Source organism: Oncorhynchus kisutch, linkage group LG15 (assembly GCF_002021735.2).
Source record: "Oncorhynchus kisutch isolate 150728-3 linkage group LG15, Okis_V2, whole genome shotgun sequence".
Taxonomy (NCBI): Eukaryota; Metazoa; Chordata; class Actinopteri; order Salmoniformes; family Salmonidae; genus Oncorhynchus; species Oncorhynchus kisutch.
The window spans coordinates 81,872,598-81,899,427 of record NC_034188.2 but is presented as its reverse complement, the minus strand read 5'-3'; the positions used below and the strand labels follow the sequence as shown (position 1 = coordinate 81,899,427).

Here is a 26,830-nt window from a genome sequence, read left to right as displayed (position 1 = left end):
TTCTCTTCTCCTTCTCTTCTCCTTCTCCTTCTCTTCTCCTTCTCTCCTCCTTCCCCTTCTCTCCTCCTTCCCCTTCTCTCCTCATTCCCCTTCTTGCCTCATTCCCCTCCTCTCCTCCTTCCCCTTCTCTCATCCTCTCCTCCTCCTCCTTCCCCTTCTCTCGTCCTCTCCTCCTTCCCCTTCTCTCCTCCTCTCCTCCTTCTCCCCTTCTCTCCTCCTTCCCCTTCTCCCCTTCTCTCCTCCTTACCTCCTTCCCCTTCTCTCCTCCTTACCTCCTTCCCCTTCTCTCCTCCTCTCCTCCTTCCCCTTCTCTCCTTCTCTCCTCCTTCTCTCTCTCCCCTCTCGCTATCTCTGGCTGTGGTGCTGTCGTGAACCCCAGGATACTGTATGTGACTGTAGTGAACCCCCGGATACTGTATGTGACTGTATTGAACCCCAGGATACTGTATGTGACTGTAGTGAACCCCAGGACTCTATATGTGACTGTTGTGAACCCCAGGACACTATATGTGACTGCTGAGAGACTCTCTCATCCATAATAGATAGATAGACACACACACACACACACACACACACACACAAGGGACAGCAGTTCAGGGCATCAACCACACATACAAGCTGCTGTTATCACTCCTCCTCTCCCACTCCCTGTACTTGAGAATATAATGCTTCATTCGTCCTGTGAGGTCATCCCTGGTTAGGGAGGATTGTTGAAGTCAGAAAGTGATAATCAGAATGTCTAGATTGGTGATTACCTCAACCAAGGAAGGAGTTGGAACAGGGCCCATCTCTCCACCCCGCCCCTCTCACTCACTCACACACACACACACACACACACACACACACACACACACACACACACACACACACACACACACACACACACACACACACACACACACACACACACACACACACACACACACACACACACACACACACACACACACACACACACACACACACACACACACACACACACACACACACACACACACACACACACACACACACACACACACACACACACACACACACACACACACACACACACACACACACACACACACACACAGTTATGTGTTAGCTGTTTGTACTGAATGATGCAGTTGGTGCCACAGAGAAATGTGATGTGTGTCTTTTTCTGGCCACTTGAATAATTCTGCTGTTCACACTGCCCTACATGGATGAGTGGAGAGAGGGAGGAGGGGAAGGGAGGGATGAGGAAGGGGGGTAAGGGTTCGGTAGTACTTTTGGGACTAGCCTCCACCCTCAATGATGGAATTTCCCTAGATTTGTCATCGTGCCATTGTTTCAGCTGTGTGTGTGTGTGTGTGTGTGGGGGGGGGGGGGGGGGGGTTGGATAGGGCTATAGTGCTGTCTGCTGTTGGGAAAGATGAAGGGGGTCAGATTCTTATCCAACAAGAGAACACACAGACCCACACACAGATCCATACATCCTCAGCATCGTCAAACAACAGGTTTTTCCTGCCCTATCTTCCTCCCTCAGTCTATCCTTCTTCTTCCTCCACCTTCTCCCTGCTCGTACTACAGTATCCATCCAGTCTATTAGCTGTTAATGATTAATTACTGTCTCTATCCATTCATATCCCCCCCCCCCTCTCTGTCTCTCTCTCTCTCTCTTGCTCTCTGTCTCTCTCTCTCTCTCTCTCTCTCTCTCTTGCTGTCTGTCTCTCTGTCTCTCTCTCTTGCTCTGTCTGTCTCTCTCTCTCCTCTCTCTCTCACTGTCTCTCTGTCCCTCTCTCTCTCACTGTCTCTGTCTCACTGTCTCTCTCTCTGTCTCTCTCCTCTCTCTCTCTCTCTCTCTCTCTCTCTCTCTCTCTCTCTCTCTCTCATCTCTCTCACTCTCTCTTTCTCTCTCCCCTCTCTGTTTCTCTGTCTCTGTCTCTCTCTGTCTCTGTCTCTCTCCTCTCTCTCTCACTGTCTCTCTCTCATCTCTCTCACTCTCTCTTTCTCTCTCCTCTCTCTCTGTCTCTCTGTCCCTCTCTCTCTCTCTCTCTCTCTCTTGCTCTGTCTGTCTCTCTCTCTCACTGTCTCTCTGTCCCTCTCTCTCTGTCTCTCGCAGGAGTTGGATGGCGGGATATATAACCATGTGAAGGACTATCTGATCTCTATCTGTCAGACAGAGCTGGAGGCCTTTCAGGTCATACACAACACCTTCCAGTTCCTACTGGACAAATCCACCCGGGTGAGACAGCTGTGTGGGTGTTTCTGTGTGTGGGTGTTTCTGTGTGTGGGTGTTTCTGCGTGTGGGTGTTTCTGCGTGTGGGTGTTTCTGTGTGTGGGTGTAATCCTGTATATCTCTGTCTCTCTCAGGTGGTGCAGGAGTTTAACCAGCAGCTCTTCATGCAGGAGAACCCTGTGTTTCATAAAGCACAAGCCTTCCAGTTCCAACCCAGCGACTGTGACACGGTGAGACACACACACAGTCACACACACACACACACACACACACACACACACACACACACACACACACACACACACACACACACACACACACACACACACAGGCGTTCCAGCAGTGTATGTGATCTGAGCATGTTCCAGCACCAGCCAAGCGAGCCTCCCTCTTTGTGAAGTGAAGTGAGTTTGGAACAACTGAATGTATAGGTCTTAGAAGTAGTTTTCACATATAAACCTTGGATGCCCAAACTCAGAATCAAATATGCTTCCCAAAAATAACATGGTCACTTTGGTGGGATGTTTATATAGATAGGAGATGTTCTGCATTTATCAGAGTGACATCAGGTCCCCTGATCTCAGATGTGTCCATGTAAACAAGATTATTAAGGGAATCATTCATCTTACAAAACATGTGAACCTTTTTAACAAACTATTATATTAACCTGACTATCCACAATGATTACATTATTGTGTGCATATAACCGTACTCACTGTCTCTGTGCCTTCACATGTTGAAACAGTCCTTCTGTAAACCTATCTGTTAAGTCTGTAGTCTCTATCTTACTGTCTTTTTGCACTGCACTATAACACCTACAGTCAGTGTTTGACTTGGTCTGAAATGGGTGTCGGTAACACAGGGACTTAGAGAGTTAATATTCTATAAGAGGAACAGGGACTACACAATACTGTTGAGTTAATATTCTATAAGAGGAACAGGGACTACACAATACTGTTGAGTTAATATTCTATAAGAGGAACAGGGACTACACAATACTGTTGAGTTAATATTATATATGAGGAACAGGAGCTCTACAATACTGTTGAGTTAATATTCTATATGAGGAACAGGATCCCTATAATACTGTTGAGTTTATATTCTATATGAGGAACAGGAGCTCTATAATACTGTTGAGTTAATATTATATAAGAGGGACAGGAAGTCAAGCAGTAGGACATGAGGTGGTGGTACTCAGCTCCGGTGAGCTCCTTCCCAAGTCAAGCACTGAATACTGTACATACGTGTCTCTCTTTCTCTCTGTCACTACAAACTATTTTCCCTTCATTGTCTTTCTCCTTCAAACCTTTTCAACCTTTGCTAACTCTTTCTCTCCTAACTATTTCCACTAACGTCTATCTGTGTGTGCTTGATCGTGCGCACGTGTGTGTGTGTGTGTGTGTGTCAGACTCTGAGCTCGGTGCAGAAGTTGGTGGACATTGAGCCTTCGCCCATCAGTGTCATGAGGATGACGCTGGCACAGGTAGACCTAACCACTAGTCTCTACCCGCCAAACTACCACCAACCATCTAGAACCATCACACGACCCTGACACAGGTAGACCTAACCACTAGTCTCTACCCTCCAACCTGACCACTAGTCTCTACCCTCCAACCATCTAGAGGCATAACATGATCCTGACACAGGTAGACCTAACCACTAGTCTCTACCCTCCAACCTAACCACTAGTCTCTACCCTCCAACCTGACCACTAGTCTCTACCCTCCAACCATCTAGAGGCATAACACGACCCTGACACAGGTAGACCTAACCACTAGTCTCTACCCTCCAACCTGACCACTAGTCTCTACCCTCCAACCATCTAGAACCATAACACGACCCTGACACAGGTAGACCTAACCACTAGTCTCTACCCTCCAACCATCTAGAACCATAACACGACCCTGACACAGGTAGACCTAACCACTAGTCTCTACCCTCCAACCTGACCACTAGTCTCTACCCTCCAACCATCTAGAGGCATAACATGATCCTGACACAGGTAGACCTCTGATGACCACTACAACTATAACCACAACCATGGCTGTTCCACTATAACCACAATCATGGCTGTTCCACTACAACTATAACCACAACCATGGCTGTTCCACTACAACTATAACCACAACCATGGCTGTTCCACTATAACCACAACCATGGCTGTTCCACTACAACCACAACCACAACCATGGCTGTTCCACTACAACCACAACCATGGCTGTTCCACTACAACTATAACCACAACAATGGCTGTTCCACTATAACCACAACCATGGCTGTTCCACTACAACTATAACCACAACCATGGCTGTTCCACTACAACTATAACCACAACAATGGCTGTTCCACTATAACCACAACCATGGCTGTTCCACTATAACCACAACCATGGCTGTTCCACTACAACCACAACCATGGCTGTTCCACTATAACCACAACCATGGCTGTTCCACTACAACTATAACCACAACCATGGCTGTTCCACTATTACCACAACCATGGCTGTTCCACTATTACCACAACCATGGCTGTTCCACTACAACTATAACCACAACCATGGCTGTTCCACTACAACTATAACCACAACCATGGCTGTTCCACTACAACCACAACCATGGCTGTTCCACTATAACCACAACCATGGCTGTTCCACTATAACCACAACCATGGCTGTTCCACTATAACCACAACCATGGCTGTTCCACTATAACCACAACCATGGCTGTTCCACTATAACCACAACCATGGCTGTTCCACTATAACCACAGCCATGGCTGTTCCACTATAACCACAACCATGGCTGTTCCACTATAACCACAACCATGGCTGTTCCACTATAACCACAACCATGGCTGTTCCACTACAACTATAAACACAACCATGGCTGTTCCACTACAACTATAACCACAACCATGGCTGTTCCACTATAACCACAACCATGGCTGTTCCACTACAACTATAACCACAACCATGGCTGTTCCACTATAACCACAACCATGGCTGTTCCACTATAACCACAACCATGGCTGTTCCACTATAACCACAACCATGGCTGTTCCACTATAACCACAACCATGGCTGTTCCACTACAACTATAAACACAACCATGGCTGTTCCACTACAACTATAACCACAACCATGGCTGTTCCACTATAACCACAACCATGGCTGTTCCACTACAACTATAACCACAACCATGGCTGTTCCACTATAACCACAACCATGGCTGTTCCACTATAACCACAACCATGGCTGTTCCACTACAACTATAACCACAACCATGGCTGTTCCACTATAACCACAACCATGGCTGTTCCACTATAACCACAACCATGGCTGTTCCACTATAACCACAACCATGGCTGTTCCACTATAACCACAACCATGGCTGTTCCACTATAACCACAACCATGGCTGTTCCACTACAACTATAAACACAACCATGGCTGTTCCACTATAACCACAACCATGGCTGTTCCACTACAACTATAAACACAACCATGGCTGTTCCACTATAACCACAACCATGGCTGTTCCACTATAACTATAACCACAACCATGGCTGTTCCACTACAACTATAACCACAACCATGGATGTTCCACTATAACCACAACCATGGCTGTTCCACTATAACCACAACCATGGCTGTTCCACTATAACCACAACCATGGCTGTTCCACTATAACCACAACCATGGCTGTTCCACTATAACCACAACCATGGCTGTTCCACTACAACTATAACCACAACCATGGCTGTTCCACTACAACTATAACCACAACCATGGCTGTTCCACTATAACCACAACCATGGCTGTTCCACTACAACCACAACCACAACCATGGCTGTTCCACTACAACCACAACCATGGCTGTTCCACTACAACTATAACCACAACAATGGCTGTTCCACTATAACCACAACCATGGCTGTTCCACTACAACTATAACCACAACCATGGCTGTTCCACTACAACTATAACCACAACAATGGCTGTTCCACTATAACCACAACCATGGCTGTTCCACTATAACCACAACCATGGCTGTTCCACTACAACCACAACCATGGCTGTTCCACTATAACCACAACCATGGCTGTTCCACTACAACTATAACCACAACCATGGCTGTTCCACTATTACCACAACCATGGCTGTTCCACTATTACCACAACCATGGCTGTTCCACTACAACTATAACCACAACCATGGCTGTTCCACTACAACTATAACCACAACCATGGCTGTTCCACTACAACCACAACCATGGCTGTTCCACTATAACCACAACCATGGCTGTTCCACTATAACCACAACCATGGCTGTTCCACTATAACCACAACCATGGCTGTTCCACTATAACCACAACCATGGCTGTTCCACTATAACCACAACCATGGCTGTTCCACTATAACCACAGCCATGGCTGTTCCACTATAACCACAACCATGGCTGTTCCACTATAACCACAACCATGGCTGTTCCACTATAACCACAACCATGGCTGTTCCACTACAACTATAAACACAACCATGGCTGTTCCACTACAACTATAACCACAACCATGGCTGTTCCACTATAACCACAACCATGGCTGTTCCACTATAACCACAACCATGGCTGTTCCACTACAACTATAACCACAACCATGGCTGTTCCACTATAACCACAACCATGGCTGTTCCACTATAACCACAACCATGGCTGTTCCACTATAACCACAACCATGGCTGTTCCACTATAACCACAACCATGGCTGTTCCACTATAACCACAACCATGGCTGTTCCACTATAACTATAACCATGTTTTCCAGTGACCATATGAACATGGTTGTTTTCCAGTGACCATAAACATGAACATGGCCATAACATGACTGCTGCTGTAGTGTCATGACCGTTACATACTACCCATCACATGCTGTCATGGCCGATGGCTGTTGAACCATGACGGTCGGTTAACCGTCATGACCGTTGATGAATTAGCATGCTGTTGAAGAGCTGTTACCACCAAGACCACGGTTGTTGAACCATGACCACCAGTGTTGTGTAGTCTCTGCTAGAACAGGAAGTAGTTCTAGTTATTGTACTGGCAGTGGCCCATTCCTCTAGGTAACCTACAATAGGCCTTTTAACTGAGCCTGACCCTTGTGCTACCTAACCAACTACTGTATAATAAGTCCCATTCACACATACAATGATATGATTATGCTGCTACTGTTCAACATATTAAGAACAATCTGCTATTTGTAGCTGATGTGAATTGTACAGGTAATTAAAATGACACACGATTGCACAATAGCCTACTTATCCAATTCTGTTTTCTGTTCCTTAAATAGACCGTTGTGGGTTTGAGGTGACAGTTTGAGGTGAGGGGGTCTGGCGTTGATGCTGAATGCTTGTGTGTTAATGCAGTGTAGAAAGGGGACTTGGATATGTGTTACTAGGCTATTGAAGTGAGGGGCTCCATTGGGAAGACACATAGACATCTGCTGCACACATGCTCACACACACACATTCTCACACACACATGCAGTACTTTTCCATGTGGTTTTGATAGCCCCCTGCCTGTACCAGGCAGATTGTGTTAGAACTGCACAGCAGACGCAGGTTTTCTCTGTTATCTCAAGACAAACAATAGAGGCTTTTTATTCTCTCTCCATTTCAAATCAGTCTGTCTCTCTCTCTTTTCTCTCCCTCCTTTTCAAATCAGTCTGTCTCTCTTTTCTCTCCCTCTGTTTCAAATCAATCTATTTCTCTCTTTTCTCTCCCTCCGTTTCAAATCAGTCTGTCTCTCTCTTTTCTCTCCCTCCTTTTCAAATCAATCTATTTCTCTCCTCTCCCTCTGTTTCAAATCAGTCTGTCTCTCTCTTTTCTCTCCCTCCGTTTCAAATCAATCTATTTCTCTCTTCTCTCCCTGTTTCAAATCAATCTATTTCTCTCTCTTCTCTCCCTCTGTTTCAAATCAATCTATTTCTCTCTTCTCCCTCTGTTTCAAATCAATCTATTTCTCTCTCTTCTCTCCCTTCTGTTTCAAATCAATCTATTTCTCTCTTCTCTCCCTCTGTTTCAAATCAATCTATTTCTCTCTCTTCTCTCCCTCTGTTTCAAATCAATCTTTCTCTCTCTTCTCTCCCTCCGTTTCAAATCAATCTATTTCTCTCTCTTCTCTCCCTCTGTTTCAAATCAATCTTTCTCTCTCTTCTCTCCCTCCGTTTCAAATCAATCTATTTCTCTCTCTTCTCTCCCTCTGTTTCAAATCAATCTATTTCTCTCTTCTCTCCCTCTGTTTCAAATCAATCTTTCTCTCTCTTCTCTCCCTCCGTTTCAAATCAATCTATTTCTCTCTCTTCTCTCCCTCTGTTTCAAATCAATCTATTTCTCTCTCTTCTCTCCCTCTGTTTCAAATCAATCTATTTCTCTCCTCTCCCTCTGTTTCAAATCAATCTATTTCTCTCCTCTCCCTCTGTTTCAAATCAATCTATTTCTCTACTCTCCCTCTGTTTCAAATCAATCTATTTCTCTACTCTCCCTCTGTTTCAAATCAATCTATTTCTCTACTCTCCCTCTGTTTCAAATCAATCTATTTCTCTCTTCTCCCTCTGTTTCAAATCAATCTATTTCTCTCTCTTCTCTCCCTCCTGTTTCAAATCAATCTATTTCTCTCTTCTCTCCCTCTGTTTCAAATCAATCTATTTCTCTCTCTTCTCTCCCTCTGTTTCAAATCAATCTTTCTCTCTCTTCTCTCCCTCCGTTTCAAATCAATCTATTTCTCTCTCTTCTCTCCCTCTGTTTCAAATCAATCTTTCTCTCTCTTCTCTCCCTCCGTTTCAAATCAATCTATTTCTCTCTCTTCTCTCCCTCTGTTTCAAATCAATCTATTTCTCTCTTCTCTCCCTCTGTTTCAAATCAATCTTTCTCTCTCTTCTCTCCCTCCGTTTCAAATCAATCTATTTCTCTCTCTTCTCTCCCTCTGTTTCAAATCAATCTATTTCTCTCTCTTCTCTCCCTCTGTTTCAAATCAATCTATTTCTCTCCTCTCCCTCTGTTTCAAATCAATCTATTTCTCTCCTCTCCCTCTGTTTCAAATCAATCTATTTCTCTACTCTCCCTCTGTTTCAAATCAATCTATTTCTCTACTCTCCCTCTGTTTCAAATCAATCTATTTCTCTACTCTCCCTCTGTTTCAAATCAGTCTCTTTTCTACATGTATTCTTTATTTAACGAGGCAAGTCAGTTAAGAACAAATTCTTATTTACAATGAAGGCCTACCCCGGCCAAACCCGAACGATGCTGGGTCAATTGTGCGCCGCCGTATGGGACTCCCAATCACAGCCGGTTGTCATACAGCCTGGAATCGACCCAGGGTGTCTGTAATGACTCCTCAAGGACTGAGATGCAGTACCTTAGACCCCTGCGCCACTCGGGAGCCACCTAGCAGCTGTTCAAACCTAATTATTGTATCTAGTTCTCTGGTGTATGTGTGTGAGAGGGGGGTTCTAAAGCTGCGTTGAGTAGAGTTGTACTGTACTTGGTGTGGTTGCTAGGTAGCTGTATCCAGGGGTACTGTACATGGTGTGGTTGCTAGTTAGCTGTATCCAGGGGTACAGGGGGTGGTTGCTAGGTAGCTGTATCCAGGGGTAAATGGTGTGGTTGCTAGGTAGCTGTATCCAGGGGTACTTGGTGTGGTTGCTAGGTAGCTGTATCCAGGGGTACTTGGTGTGGTTGCTAGGTAGCTGTGTCCAGGGGTACTTGTACTTGGTGTGGTTGCTAGGTAGCTGTATCCAGGGGTACTTGGTGTGGTTGTTAGGTAGCTGTATCCAGGGGTACTTGGTGTGGTTGCTAGGTAGCTGTTTCCAGGGGTACTTGTACTTGGTGTGGTTGCTAGGTAGCTGTATCCAGGGGTACTTGGTGTGGTTGCTAGGCCAAGGCTTTCGACTCTGTCAATCACCATATCCTCATCGGCAGACTCGACAGCCTTGGTTTCTCAAATGATTGCCTCGCCTGGTTCACCAACTACTTCTCTGATAGAGTTCAGTGTGTCAAATCGGAGGGTCTGCTGTCCGGACCTCTGGCAGTCTCTATGGGGGTGCCACAGGGTTCAATTCTTGGACCGACACTCTTCTCTGTATACATCAATGAGGTCGCTCTTGCTGCTGGTGAGTCCCTGATCCACCTCTACGCAGACGACACCATTCTGTATACTTCCGGCCCTTCTTTGGACACTGTGTTAACAACCCTCCAGGCAAGCTTCAATGCCATACAACTCTCCTTCCGTGGCCTCCAATTGCTCTTAAATACAAGTAAAACTAAATGCATGCTCTTCAACCGATCGCTACCTGCACCTACCCGCCTGTCCAACATCACTACTCTGGACGGCTCTGACTTAGAATACGTGGACAACTACAAATACTTAGGTGTCTGGTTAGACTGTAAACTCTCCTTCCAGACCCATATCAAACATCTCCAATCCAAAGTTAAATCTAGAATTGGCTTCCTATTTCGCAACAAAGCATCCTTCACTCATGCTGCCAAACATACCCTTGTAAAACTGACCATCCTACCAATCCTCGACTTTGGCGATGTCATTTACAAAATAGCCTCCAATACCCTACTCAACAAATTGGATGCAGTCTATCACAGTGCAATCCGTTTTATCACCAAAGCCCCATATACTACCCACCATTGCGACCTGTACGCTCTCGTTGGCTGGCCCTCGCTTCATACTCGTCGCCAAACCCACTGGCTCCATGTCATCTACAAGACCCTGCTAGGTAAAGTCCCCCCTTATCTCAGCTCGCTGGTCACCATAGCATCTCCCACCTGTAGCACACCCTCCAGCAGGTATATCTCTCTAGTCACCCCCAAAACCAATTCTTTCTTTGGCCGCCTCTCCTTCCAGTTCTCTGCTGCCAATGACTGGAACGAACTACAAAAATCTCTGAAACTGGAAACACTTATCTCCCTCACTAGCTTTAAGCACCAACTGTCAGAGCAGCTCACAGATTACTGCACCTGTACATAGCCCACCTATAATTTAGCCCAAACAACTACCTCTTTCCCAACTGTATTTAATTTTAATTTATTTATTTATTTTGCTCCTTTGCACCCCATTATTTTTTATTTCTACTTTGCACATTCTTCCATTGCAAAACTACCATTCCAGTATTTTACTTGCTATATTGTATTTACTTTGCCATCATGGCCTTTTTTGCCTTTACCTCCCTTCTCACCTCATTTGCTCACATTGTATATAGACTTGTTTATACTGCATTATTGACTGTATGTTTGTTTTTACTCCATGTGTAACTCTGTGTCGTTTTATCTGTCGAACTGCTTTGCTTTATCTTGGCCAGGTCGCAATTGTAAATGAGAACTTGTTCTCAACTTGCCTACCTGGTTAAATAAAGGTGTTCTCAACTTGCCTACCTGGTTAAATAAAGGTGTTCTCAACTTGCCTACCTGGTTAAATAAAGGTAAAATAAAAAATAAAAAAATAAAAAGGTAGCTGTATCCAGGGGCACTTGGTGTGGTTGCTAGGTAGCTGTATCCAGGGGCAATTGGTGTGGTTGCTAGGTATCTGTGTCCAGGGGTACTTGGTGTGGTTGCTAGGTAGCTGTATCCAGGGGTACTTGGTGTGGTTGCTAGGTAGCTGTATCCAGGGGTACTTGGTGTGGTTGCTAGGTAGACTTCCGGCGCCGACAGAGATGGCCGCCTCGCTTCGCGTTCCTAGGAAACTATGCAGTTTTTTGTTTTTTTACGTGTTATTTCTTATACTAGTACCCCAGGTCATCTTTGGTTTCATTACATACAGCCGAGAAGAACTACTGAATATAAGATCAGCGTCAACTCACCATCAGTACGACCAAGAATATGTTTTTCGCGATGCGGATCCTGTGTTCTGCCTTACAACCAGTGCAACGGAGTGGATTACATGCAGCGACCCCAAAAAACGACTCAGAAAAAGAGGGAAACGAGGCGGTCTTCTGGTCAGACTCCGGAGACGGGCACACCGTGCACCACTCCCTAGCATTCTTCTTGCCAATGTCCAGTCTCTTGACAACAAGGTTGATGAAATCTGATGTCCCTCTGGAATGCTACCCTTGTCACCAAAAGCACTCACAAACTTCTACAGATGCACAATCGAGAGCATCCTGGCGGGCTGTATCACCGCCTGGTATGGCAACTGCACCGCCCTCAACCGTAAGGCTCTCCAGAGGGTAGTGAGGTCTGCACAACGCATCACCGGGGGCAAACTACCTGCCCTCCAGGACACCTACACCACCCGATGCTACAGGAAGGCCATAAAGATCATCAAGGACATCAACCACCCGAGCCACTGCCTGTTCACCCCGCTGTCATCCAGAAGGCGAGGTCAGTACAGGTGCATCAAAGCTGGGACCGAGAGACTGAAAAACAGCTCAAGGCCATCAGACTGTTAAACAGCCACCACTAACATTGAGTGGCTACTGCCAACACACTGTCAACGACACTGACTCTACTCCAGCCACTTTAATAATGGGAATTGATGGGAAATGATGTAAATATATCACTAGCCACTTTAAACAATGCTACCTTATATAATGTTACTTACCCTACATTATTCATCTCATATGCATATGTAGATACTGTACTCTATATCATCGACTGCATCCTTATGTAATACATGTATCACTAGCCACTTTAACTATGCCACCTTGTTTACATACTCATCTCATATGTATATACTGTACTCGATACCATCTACTGTATCTTGCCTATGCTCCTCTGTACCATCACTCATTCATATATCCTTATGTACATATTCTTTATGCCCTTACACTGTGTATAAGACAGTAGTTTTTTGGAATTGTTAGTTAGATTACTTGTTCGTTATTACTGCATTGTCGGAACTAGAAGCACAAGCATTTCGCTACACTCGCATTAACATCTGCTAACCATGTGTATGTGACAAATAAAATTTGATTTGATTTGATTTAGGTAGCTGTATCCAGGGGTACTGTACATGGTGTGGTTTTTAGGTAGCTGTGTCCAGGGGTAACTTGGTGTGGTTGCTCGGTAGCTGTATCCAGGGGTAACTTGGTGTGGGTGCTAGGTAGCTGTATCCAGGATTACTTGGTGTGGTTGTTAAATAGCTGTTTCCAGGGGTACTGTACATGGTGTGGTTGCTTGATAGCTGTATCCAGGGGTAACTTGGTGTGGTTGCTCGGTAGCTGTATACAGGGGTACATGGTGTGGTTGCTAGGTAGCTATATTCAGGGATACTTGGTGTGGTTGCTAGGTAGCTGTATCCAGGGCTACTTGGTGTGGTTGCTAGGTAGCTGGGTCCAGGGGTACTTGATGTAGCGGAGTCTTTATTTAGGATATTAGAATCACATTCCATAATTTCCATGGTAACCGCTTAGGAAGAGGGGGTTGTGTTCTTCTTATCTCCATGGTAACTATGTGTGTGTGTGTGGGTGTGTGTGTGTGTGGGTGGGTGGGTGGGTGGTAGAGTCGTAAGTTGGAGACAGACACGGGGAGCCCGACAGAGGAGCACAGTCTGAACAAGGAGGCCAGGAAATGGGCAACCAGAATGGCCCGAGAACACAAGAACATTGTCCACTACAAGAGAGTGAGTCCACACACATACTAGTTGTTGATCTCGGTTCAGATCATCTTTGAAAACCAGATGTGATTTTAGTCTGTGAGATTTAAGTGTGTGTGTGTGTGTGTGTGTCTGCCATTAGAGCCTGGAGGAATATGAGACACTGGGAGTTCCTCAAACAGAGCAGGGCCGGCTTGATCTGGAGCTGAAGATAGAGGATACCAAAGAGAACATCCGCAAGGCTGAGGTGCGTGTTTGTAGGACCTATATGTAGACCTATACCCCCCCCCCCCTTCTCCAAGTAGAGTTGTCTCTCCATCAATTCTCTCATAGGCAGCCTGTCAGTCTATGAATCAGATCAATCCATCTCCTCAGCTCTCCCTCCTCCTCCTCAGTTCTCCCACCTCCTCCTCAGCTCTCCCTCCTCCTCCTCCTCCTCAGCTCTCCCTACTCCTCCTCCTCAGCTCTCTCTCACTCCTCCCCCTCAGCTCTCTCTCCCTCCTCCTCAGCTCTCTCTCCCTCCTCCTCCTCAGCTCTCTCTCCTCCTCCTCAGCTCAACCGCCTCCTCAGCTCTCCCTCCTCAGCTCTCCCTGCTCCTACTCAGCTTTCCCTGCTCCTACTCAGCTCTCCCTGCTCCTACTCAGCTCTCCCTCCTCCTCCTCAGCTCGCCCTACTCCTCCTCAGCTCTCCCGCCTCCTCCTCAGCTCTCCCTCCTCCTCCTCAGCTCGCCCTACTCCTCCTCAGCTCGCCCTACTCCTCCTCAGCTCGCCCTACTCCTCCTCAGCTCTCCTGCCTCCTCCTCAGCTCTCTCTCCTCCTCCTAAGTTCTCCCGCCTCCTCCTCAGCTCTCCCTCCTCACCTTCCTTTTCTCTCTCATTCCTCTCTGTGATTTCCCTCTATCTGGTCCCCCCTGCTGGCTGATATAGTCATAGCGCCCACAGACAGAGATGTGAAATGCACACCACTATGGACAACTCTCTACCACCCCTCCCTTTCTTCCCTCACCTCTCTCCACCTCCCTCCCTCACACTCTCCACCTCCCTCACTATCAACCTCTCTACACCTCCCTCCCTCACGCTCTCTACCCCCTCTCTCCTCCACCCTCACCCCCCCTCTCCACCTCTCTACACCTCCCTCACCCCCTCTCCACCTCCCTCCCTCACACTTTCTACCCCCCCCTCTCCACCTCTCTACAACTCCCTCACCCCCTCTCCACCTCCCTCCCTCACACTCTCTACCCCCTCTCTCCACGCCCCCCCCCCCTCTCCACCTCTCTACACCTCCCTCACCCCCCCCCTCTACACCTCCCTCACCCACTCTCTCCCTGCCCCCATTATCTCCTGCTGTCTGTTGAATGTTTGAGTCCATTTAGGTTTAATGGGTCTGAGGGGAGGGGCAGAGCTAGGACAACCAATAGTATGTGTGGTGGGCGGGGTCAGAGCAGGAAGTGATCTCCATGGAAGTGTACTGTAATGAGTCCATCTCCCTGCACTTCCTGTTTACCTACATACTACTTACCTGGCTGGAAACCTTTGTAGACTTTATGTTTGACTGTCTGGAGTTAGTCTGTCCTCCACTGCTGACGACAGTCACCTTAGAGAGACTGACGGTTGCTGACATGCTGCTCCACCATAGACGTGATGATGATAACTGATATAACTTTCCACCATAGATGTTGGGCTGACAGGTGACCTGTGAATGCTGATGGGATAGATTGAGTCCTCCAACGGCCCCTGTCAGTTGTATTGATTACCCAGCAGTGTATGTGTGTGTGTCCATGTATGTAACCTCTCTCTCACTCTAGACAGTAAAGCTGAAGGCAGAGGCTCGTCTGGACCTGCTGAGACAGGTGGGCGTTGCCGTGGATACCTGGCTGAAGAGCGCCATGAACCAGGTGATGGAGGAGCTGGAGAATGAGCGCTGGGCTACGCTAAACTACACTACCCACGATCCCTCACTCTCGGTGAGACACCTGCCCTCCCTCCCTCCCTCTCACTACACCACCGTTCCACACTTTGGAGGAAACTACCCACAATCCCTCGCTCTACACTACAGTCACTGAAATGCCTCTCTCCCACTACATGTCATCACCCCAGACTGTTTCTTTACCACAGGGCAACCAAGGCATGTGTGTGGGCTTCAGCACTTTGGCTTGTGTGTGTGTGTGTGTGTGTGTGTGTGTGTGTGTGTGTGTGTGTGTGTGTGTGTGTGTGTGTGTGTGTGTGTGTGTGTGTGTGTGTGTGTGTGTGTGTGTGTGTGTGTGTGTGTGTGTGTGTGTCTGTCTGTCTGTCTGTCTGTGTGTGTGTGTCTGTGTCTGTGTGTGTGTGTGTCAGCAGGATGTTGAGGTAAGCAGTCTCTGCTCATCTTCATCACTTAACATTCTGTTCATATGACACTGCAGCAACCACGAGAGAGGGAGGGTGAAGACTGAGAGGAAGGAGGGAGAGAGAGGGGGGGGTGTGTAGACAGAGGAAGGAGGGAGAGAGAGAGGGGGGGGGGGTGAAGACTGAGAGGAAGGAGGGAGAGAGAGAGAGGGGGGGGGTGAAGACTGAGAGGAAGGAGGGAGAGAGAGAGGGGGGTGAAGACTGAGAGGAAGGAGGGAGAGAGGGGGGGGGGTGAAGACTGAGAGGAAGGAGGGAGAGAGAGGGGGGGGTGAAGACTGAGAGGAAGGAGGGAGAGAGAGAGAAGGGGGGTGAAGACTGAGAGGAAGGAGGGAGAGAGAGAGAAGGGGGGTGAAGACTGAGAGGAAGGAGGGAGAGAGAGAGAAGGGGGGTGAAGACTGAGAGGAAGGAGGGAGAGAGAGAGGGGGGGTGAAGACTGAGAGGAAGGAGGGAGAGAGAGGGGGGGTGAAGACTGAGAGGAAGGAGGGAGAGAGAGGGGGGGGTGAAGACTGAGAGGAAGGAGGGAGAGAGAGAGAAGGGGGGTGAAGACTGAGAGGAAGGAGGGAGAGAGAGGGGGGGGGGGTGAAGACTGAGAGGAAGGAGGGAGAGAGAGAGGGGGGGGTGAAGACTGAGAGGAAGGAGGGAGAGAGAGAGAGGGGGGGGGTGAAGACTGAGAGGAAGGAGGGAGAGAGAGTGGGTGAAGACAGAGAGGAGGGAGAGGGGGGGGTGAAGATTGGAGGATGGGAGATGGGGAGAGTGATAATGGGAAACGGAAACCAAAGGAAAGGATGAGGGTGAAGAGGGGGAGAAAGTGGATGATAGAAAGGAGGAGAGTGACAGAATGAGTGCTCTGTTCCATTGGCCCAGTGTTCATTTCACACCAGTCTGGTTTATCAGTGTGATGGAGAATGAAGTAGCTTTTCCTCAAGGTGATAACTACTAGTATACTATAGTACAATCCTCTTGATAGAATCCCTTCTGGCCATGATGATGACACCTGTTACATATTGATTTGTAAGAGCAGGAATTAGTAAGTACAGCTATGTTTGCTTTTTGCTTGACAACATCAAGGTGTTTATACATTATTAAAAGCAGAATGGGTTTCTTTTTTCGGGAAAGGGAACACACATCACACACACACACACACACACACACACACACACACACACACACACACACACACACACACACACACACACGACTAAGCTTCCTATCGGGAACATAGTGAGTTTTGAAAACACAGACAGACCAACCCTGATTGGGTTGCTGTATCCGGTCCCAAGGAGGATGGGCCCATATGCCACCTGATCTCTCTGAGCCAATGAGGTTCCCTGAGGACAGGTAGAGGAGGGGTCAGGACATAAAGGTTTTACAGAGACACACTTCACATCATCTGACTCAGAAGGAGGAGAGAGAACCACACTGGAGCGTTGGAAGTAGCTCATTGTGATGTGTGTGTAGGGCCCAGTTGATCTGGAGCGGTCGGAGGGTGAGGAGTGTGAGGAGAACATGGAGGTGTTTGATGACAGCAGCTCCAGCCCCTCTGGGACTCTCAGGAACTACCCACTCACCTGCAAAGTCCTCTACTCATACAAGGTAATACACCCCCCTCTCCCCCCTTTTGCTCCCAGAACAGCCTCAATTCGTCAGGACATGGACTCTACAAGGTGTTGAAAGCGTTCCACAGGGATGCTGGTCCATGTTGACTCTACAAGGTGTTGAAAGCGTTCCACAGGGATGCTGGTCCATGTTGACTCTACAAGGTGTTGAAAGCGTTCCACAGGGATGCTGGTCCATGTTGACTCTACAAGGTGTTGAACGCGTTCCACAGGGATGCTGGTCCATGTTGACTCTACAAGGTGTTGAAAGCGTTCCACAGGGATGCTGGTCCATGTTGACTCTACAAGGTGTTGAACGCGTTCCACAGGGATGCTGGTCCATGTTGACTCTACAAGGTGTTGAAAGCGTTCCACAGGGATGCTGGTCCATGTTGACTCTACAAGGTGTTGAAAGCGTTCCACAGGGATGCTGGTCCATGTTGACTCTACTAGGTGTTGAACGCGTTCCACAGGGATGCTGGTCCATGTTGACTCTACAAGGTGTTGAAAGCGTTCCACAGGGATGCTGGTCCATGTTGACTCTACAAGGTGTTGAAAGCGTTCCACAGGGATGCTGGTCCATGTTGACTCTACAAGGTGTTGAACGCGTTCCACAGGGATGCTGGTCCATGTTGACTCTACAAGGTGTTGAAAACGTTCCACAGGGATGCTGGTCCATGTTGACTCTACAAGGTGTTGAACGCGTTCCACAGGGATGCTGGTCCATGTTGACTCTACAAGGTGTTGAACGCGTTCCACAGGGATGCTGGTCCATGTTGACTCTACAAGGTGTTGAACGCGTTCCACAGGGATGCTGGTCCATGTTGACTCCATTGCTTTCCACAGTCGTGTCAAGTTGGCTGGATGTCCTTTGGATGGTGGACCCTTCTTGATACAGACAGGAAACTGTTGAGCGTGAAAAACCCAGCAGCGTTGCAGTTCTTGACACAACCGGTGCGCCTGGCACCTACTTCCATACCCTGTTCAAAGTTATTTAAATATTTTGTCTTGCCCGTTCACTCTCTGAATGGTACACATACACAGGGTCAGGGGGCTACACTCGTCAGGGTCAGGGGGCTCCACTTGTCAGGGGGCTCCACCCATCAGGGTCAGGTCGGGGTCAGGGGGCTCCACCTGTCAGGTTCAGGTCGGGGTCAGGGGGCTCCACCCGTCAGGGTCAGGGGCTCCACTCGTCAGGGTCAGGGGGCTCCACCCATCAGGGTCAGGGGGCTCCACTCGTCAGGGGGCTCCTCCCATCAGGGTTAGGTCAGGGTCAGGGGGCTCCACTCGTCAGGGTCAGGGGGCTCCACTTGTCAGGGGGCTCCACCCATTAGGGTCAGGTCAGGTTCAGGGGGCTCCACCCATCAGGGTCAGGGGGCTACACTCGTCAGGGTCAGGGGGCTACACTTGCCAGGGGGCTCCACCCATCAGGGTCAGGGGGCTACACCCATCAGGGTCAGGTCAGGGTCAGGGGGCTCCACCCATCAGGGTCAGTGAGCTCCACTCATCAGGGTCAGGGGGCTCCACTCTTCAGGGTCAGGGGGCTACATCCATCAGGGTCAGGTCAGGGTCAGGGGGCTCCACCCATCAGGGTCAGGTCAGGGGGCTCCACCTGTCAGGGTCAGGTCAGGGGGCTCCACTCATCAGGGTCAGGGGGCTCCACTCGTCAGGGTCAGGTCATGGGGCTCCACCCATCAGGGTCAGGGGGCTCCACCCATCAGGGTCAGGTCATGGGGCTCCACCCATCAGGGTCAGGGGCTCCACCCATCTGAACACTGAACGCATGTAACATTAGAGCCATAAAATATCAGTTTGTATTGACCATTGGTTAATATACTCCTCTCCTCCTTTTCTACTCTCCTCCTTTCCTCCTCCTCTCTCTCTGTCTGTCTGTCTGTCTCTCCCTCCTCCCGTCCGTGTCTCTGTCTGTCTGTCTGTCTCCGTCCGTGTCTCTGTCTGTGTCTCCAGGCATCTCAGCCAGATGAGTTGAGTATAGAGGAGCATGAGATGTTGGAGGTGATAGAGGATGGAGACATGGAGGACTGGGTCAAGGTAACAACAACAATCAAATCAAAGTTTGTCACGTGCTCCGAATACAACAGGTGTAGTAGACCTTACAGTGAAATGCTGAATACAACAGGTGTAGTAGACCTTACAGTGAAATGCTGAATACAAGAGGTGTAGTAGACCTTACAGTGAAATGCTGAATACAACAGGTGTAGTAGACCTTACAGTGAAATGCTGAATACAACAGGTGTAGTAGACCTTACAGTGAAATGCTGAATACAACAGGTGTAGTAGACCTTACAGTGAAATGCTGAATACAACCGGTGTAGTAGACATTACAGTGAAATGCTGAATACAAGAGGTGTAGACCTTACAGTGAACTGCTGAATACAACAGGTGTAGACCTTACAGTGAACTGCTGAATACAACAGGTGTAGACCTTACAGTGAACTGCTGAATACAACAGGTGTAGACCTTACAGTGAACTGCTGAATACAACAGGTGTAGACCTTACAGTGAAATGCTTACTTACAGGCTCTAACCAATAGTGCAAAAAAGGTGTTATGTGAACAATAGGTAAGTAAAGAACTAAAACAACAGTAAAAAGACATTTAATAATAACAGTAGTGAGGCTATATACAGTAGTGAGGCTATATACAGTAGTGAGGCTATATACAGTAGTGAGGCTATAATAGAGATATGATGCACTGTAGAGATATGATGTAGTGTAGAGATATATACAGTAGAGAGGCTATATACAGTAGAGAGGCTATATACAGTAGAGAGGCTATATACAGTAGTGAGGCTATATACAGTAGAGAGGCTATATACAGTAGAGAGGCTATATACAGTAGTGAGGCTATATACAGTAGAGGTTATATACAGTAGAGAGGCTATATACAGTAGAGAGGCTATATACAGTAGTGAGGCTATATACAGTAGAGAGGCTATATACAGTAGAGAGGCTATATACAGTAGTGAGGCTATATACAGTAGAGAGGCTATATACAGTAGCGAGGCTATAATAGTAGCGAGGCTATATACAGTAGAGAGGCTATATACAGTAGCGAGGTTATATACAGTAGAGAGGCTATATACAGTAGAGAGGCTATAACAGTAGCGAGGCTATATACAGTAGAGAGGCTATATACAGTAGCGAGGTTATATACAGTAGAGAGGCTATATACAGTAGAGGCTATATACAGTAGAGAGGCTATATACAGTAGAGAGGCTATATACAGAAGAGGCTATATACAGTAGCGAGGCTATATACAGTAGAGGGGCTATAACAGTAGCGAGGCTATAATAGTAGCGAGGCTATATACAGTAGAGAGGCTATATACAGTAGAGAGGCTATATACAGTAGCGAGGCTATATACAGTAGCGAGGCTATATACAGTAGCGAGGCTATATACAGTAGTGAGGCTATATACAGTAGTGAGGCTATATACAGTAGTGAGGCTACATACAGTAGAGAGGCTATATACAGTAGCGAGGCTATATACAGTAGCGAGGCTATATACAGTAGTGAGGCTATATACAGTAGCGAGGCTATATACAGTAGTGAGGCTATATACAGTAGCGAGGCTATATACAGTAGTGAGGCTATATACAGTAGTGAGGCTATATACAGTAGCGAGGCTATATACAGTAGTGAGGCTATATACAGTAGTGAGGCTATATACAGTAGCGAGGCTATATACAGTAGAGAGGCTATATACAGTAGAGAGGCTATATATATCAAATCAAATCAAATTTATTTATATAGCCCTTCGTACATCAGCTGATATCTCAAAGTGCTGTACAGAAACCCAGCCTAAAACCCCAAACAGCAAGCAATGCAGGTGTAGAAGCACGGTGGCTAGGAAAAACTCCCTAGAAAGGCCAATACCTAGGAAGAAACCTAGAGAGGCTGTGCCGGGTGGAGATTATAACAGAACATGGCCAAGATGTTCAAATGTTCATAAATGACCAGCATGGTCGAATAATAATAAGGCAGAACAGTTGAAACTGGAGCAGCAGCACAGTCAGGTGGAAGTTGAAACTGGAGCAGCAGCATGGCCAGGTGGACTGGGGACAGCAAGGAGTCATCATGTCAGGTAGTCCTGGGGCATGGTCCTAGGGCTCAGGTCCTCCGAGAGAGAGAAAGAAAGAGAGAAGGAGAGAATTAGAGAACGCACACTTAGATTCACACAGGACACCGAATAGGACAGGAGAAGTACTCCAGATATAACAAACTGACCCCAGCCCCCTGACACATAAACTACTGCAGCATAAATACTGGAGGCTGAGACAGGAGGGGTCAGGAGACACTGTGGCCCCATCCGAGGACACCCCCGGACAGGGCCAAACAGGAAGGATATAACCTATATAGTAGATAGGCTATATACAGTAGTGAGGCTATATACAGTAGAGAGGCTATATACAGTAGAGAGGCTATATACAGTAGTGAGGCTATACACAGTAGCGAGGCTATACACAGTAGCGAGGCTATACACAGTAGCGAGGCTATATACAGTAGCGAGGCTATATACAGTAGCGAGGCTATATACAGTAGCGAGGCTATATACAGTAGCGAGGCTACATACAGACACTGGTTAGTCAGGCTGATTGAGGTAGTATGTACATGTAGATATGGTTAAAGTGACTGCATATATGACGAACAGAGAGTAGCAGCAGCGTAAAAGAGGGGTTGGCGGGTGGCGGGACACAATGCAGATAGCCTGGTTAGCCAATGTGGGGGAGCACTGGTTGGTCGGGCCAATTGAGGTAGTATGTACATGAATGTAGAGTTAAACTGATGCAGCTGTAGAACCTTTTGAGAATCTCAGGATCCATGCCAAATCTTTTTTGTTTCCTGAGGGGGAAAAGACTTTGTCGTGCCCTCTTCACGACTGTCTTGTTGTGTTTGGACCATGTTAGTTTGTTGGTGATGTGGACACCAAGGAACTTGAAGCTCTCAACCTGCTCCACTACAGCCTCGTCGATGAGAATGGGGGCGTGCTCGGTCCTCCTTTTCCTGTAGTCGACAATCATCTCCTTAGTCTTGGTTACGTTGAGGGAGAGGTTGTTATTCTGGCACCACCCGGACAGGTCTCTGAACCCTCCCTGTAGGCAGACACTAAACACACAGCACTGCCTAATATAGTCCTCTTTCATTGGTGGACCAGGGCTGTCCTTTAACACAGAGCTCTGTAATTGGTTCATGGTCTAACATCCTGTTGTGTGATTGGTTGTTTCAGGCGAGAAGTAAGACAGGGCTGATTGGCTACGTCCCAGAGAAGTATCTTCAGTTCCCCACCTCTAGCAGCCTACTGAGCATGCTCCAGTCTCTCGCTGCGTTGGACGCTCGCTCACACACCTCCTCCAACTCCACCGAGCCAGAGATACACACTGGCAGCATCAACGGAGACGCCAGCTGTAAGAACACACCACTACACACACCACTACACACACATGCAAACACCACTACACACACCACTACACACACATGCACACACCACTACACACACCACTACACACACATGCAAACACCACTACACACACCACTACACACACCACTACACACACATGCACACACCACTACACACACCACTACACACACATGCAAACACCACTACACACACATGCACACACCACTACACACACCACTACACGCACATGCAAACACCACTACACACACATGCAAACACCACTACACACACCACTACACACACATGCACACACCACTACACACACATGCAAACACCACTACACACACATGCACACACCACTACACACACATGCAAACACCATTACACACACATGCAAACACCACTACACACACCACTACACACACATGCACACACCACTACACACACATGCAAACACCACTACACACACATGCAAACACCACTACACACACCACTACACACACCACTACACACACATGCAAACACCACTACACGCACATGCACTCACCACTACACACACCACTACACACACATGCAAACACCACTACACACATCACTACACACACATGCACACACCACTACACACACATGCACACACCACTACACACACATGCAAACACCACTACACACACATGCACACACCACTACACACACATGCAAACACCACTACACACACATGCAAACACCACTACACACACCACTACACACACCACTACACACACATGCACTCACCACTACACACACCACTACACACACATGCAAACACCACTACACACATCACTACACACACATGCACACACCACTACACACACATGCAAACACCACTACACACACATGCAAACACCACTACACACACATGCACACACCACTACACACACATGCACACACCACTACACACACATGCACACACCACTACACACACATGCAAACACCACTACACACACCACTACACACACCACTACACACACATGCAAACACCACTACACACACATGCAAACACCACTACACACACATGCAAACACCACTACACACACCACTACACACACATGCAAACACCACTACACACACCACTACACACACATGCACACACCACTACACACACATGCAAACACCACTACACACACCACTGCACACACATACAAACACCACTACACACACCACTACACACGCATGCAAACACCACTACACACACCACTACACACACATGCAAACACCACTACACACACATGCAAACACCACTACACACACATGCACACACCACTACACACACATGCACACACCACTACACACACATGCAAACACCACTACACACACCACTGCACACACATGCAAACACCACTACACACACCACTACACACACATGCAAACACCACTACACACACCACTACACACACATGCAAACACCACTACACACACCACTACACACACCACTACACACACATGCAAACACCACTACACACACCACTACACACACATGCAAACACCACTACACACACATGCAAACACCACTACACACACCACTACACACACATACAAACACCACTACACACACCACTACACACACATACAAACACCACTACACACACCACTACACACACATACAAACACCACTACACACACCACTACACACACATGCAAACACCACTACACACACCACTACACACACATGCAAACACCACTACACACACCACTACACACACATACAAACACCACTACACACACCACTACACACACATGCAAACACCACTACACACACATGCAAACACCACTACACACACCACTACACACACATACAAACACCACTACACACACCACTACACACACCACTACACACACATGCAAACACCACTACACACACCACTACACACACATACAAACACCACTACACACACCACTACACACACCACTACACACACATGCAAACACCACTACACACACCACTACACACACATACAAACACCACTACACACACCACTACACACACCACTACACACACCACTACACACACATGCACAAAAACTAGGCAAATACAAACCCTCTCAAAGAATATAGACACATTTCCAACTTGTTTGTCAGATCAAGACGTTGATGGAAACAAAGATCTGAACCCAATGTGTGTTCATTAACTTCAGTCGGTTCAAGCCTCATGGAATGTTCCACAATTTAATTATAATCCTCCTCTCTCCTCTCCTCCCCCCTCCTCTCTCCTCCCCCTCCACTCTCTCCCCCTCTCTCCTCCTCTCCCCTCTCCTCTCTCCCCCCCTCTCTCTCTCCCCCCTCTCTCGTCCTCTCCCCTCTCCTTTCTCCCCCTCTCTCTCTCCCCCCTCTCTCTCTCCTCTCTCCTCTCCTTCCCCCCCTCTCTCCTCTCCTTCCCCCCTCCTCTCTCCTCCCTCTCCTCTCCCCTCTCCTCCCCCTTCTCTCTCCTCCTCTCTCCTCCTCTCCCCTCTCCTCTCTCCTCCCTCTCCCCTCTCCTCCCCCCCTCCTCTCCCCCCTCCTCTCTCCTCCCTCCTCTCTCCTCCCTCCCCTCTCCTCTCTCCTCCCTCCCCTCTCCACCCTCTCCTCTCTCCCCCCTCCTCTCTCCTCCCTCCCCTCTCCTCTCTCCCCCCTCCTCTCTCCTCCCTCCCCTCTCCTCTCTTCCCCCTCTCCTCTCTCCTCCCTCCCCTCTCCTCTCTCCCCCCTCCTCTCTCCTCCCTCCCCTCTCCTCTCTCCTCCCTCTCCTCTCTTCCCCCTCTTCCCTCTCCTCTCTGCCCCCTCCCCTCTCCTCTCTCCCCTCTCCTCTCTCCTCCCTTCCCTCTCCTCTCTCCCCTCTCCTCTCTTCCCCCTCTTCCCTCTCCTCTCTCCCCCCTCTTCCCTCTCCTCTCTGCCCCCTCCTCTCTCTTCCCTCCCCTCTCCTCTCTCCCCCCTCCTCTCTCCTCCCTCCCCTCTCCTCTCTCCCCCCTCTTCCCTCTCCTCTCTCCCCTCTCCTCTCTCCCCCCTCCTCTCTCCTCCTCTCCCCAGTGAGTTTTGTGAGGGCACTGTATGACTACGATGGTCAGGCGGATGAGGAGCTGTCCTTCCCAGAGGGGGCTGTCATCCGTCTGCTTAACAGAGACACCCAAACAGACGATGGCTTCTGGGAGGGAGAGTTCAACGGACGAGTGGGAGTCTTCCCTTCTGTACTGGTGGAGGACCTGACTGAGAGCAGAGAGAACAGAGTAGACAAACTGGTACACACACACACACACACACTGGGGTGCAGACACACTGGTACACACTTACACACACACACTTGAGAGCACACACACACACATGCATGCATGCACACTAGTGCTGAGCGATTCATCAACATTCCGGGTATTTGACATTTTTTTAAACAACTAATTGACTGAAGTAGGTTCAATTATTTGAATTCCATTTCCTTTTTTTTCCCCTTCAGCACATTGCAGTTTTTCTAGCGATAAATCAGATCCAGCCGGAACTGTGCGATGTTGTAGTTTCCAACAGTATGAAATATATATGCACTCACTACTGTAAGTCTCTGGATAAGAGTGTCTGCTAAATGACTCACTACTGTAAGTCTCTCTGGATAAGAGTGTCTGCTAAATGACTCACTACTGTAAGTCT

General features: G+C 48.0%; 1 protein-coding gene across 2 annotated transcripts in view; it reads left to right on the top strand.

Moving 5' to 3' along the window:
* Window positions 1-26,830, top strand: part of LOC109884687 (F-BAR and double SH3 domains protein 2) — a 75,946-nt gene that overhangs the window by 44,572 nt on the left and 4,544 nt on the right. The window contains exons 9-18 of one of the 2 annotated variants that reach the window (XM_031791186.1): window positions 2,087-2,209; window positions 2,338-2,433; window positions 3,612-3,686; window positions 13,698-13,817; window positions 13,933-14,037; window positions 15,594-15,752; window positions 17,632-17,766; window positions 19,737-19,820; window positions 23,018-23,195; window positions 26,225-26,433. In XM_031791186.1, coding sequence (XP_031647046.1) covers window positions 2,087-2,209; window positions 2,338-2,433; window positions 3,612-3,686; window positions 13,698-13,817; window positions 13,933-14,037; window positions 15,594-15,752; window positions 17,632-17,766; window positions 19,737-19,820; window positions 23,018-23,195; window positions 26,225-26,433 — 1,284 coding nt within the window. The remainder of the gene's footprint in view (window positions 1-2,086; window positions 2,210-2,337; window positions 2,434-3,611; window positions 3,687-13,697; window positions 13,818-13,932; window positions 14,038-15,593; window positions 15,753-17,631; window positions 17,767-19,736; window positions 19,821-23,017; window positions 23,196-26,224; window positions 26,434-26,830) is intronic. The other variant, XM_031791187.1, reaches the window with a different exon arrangement.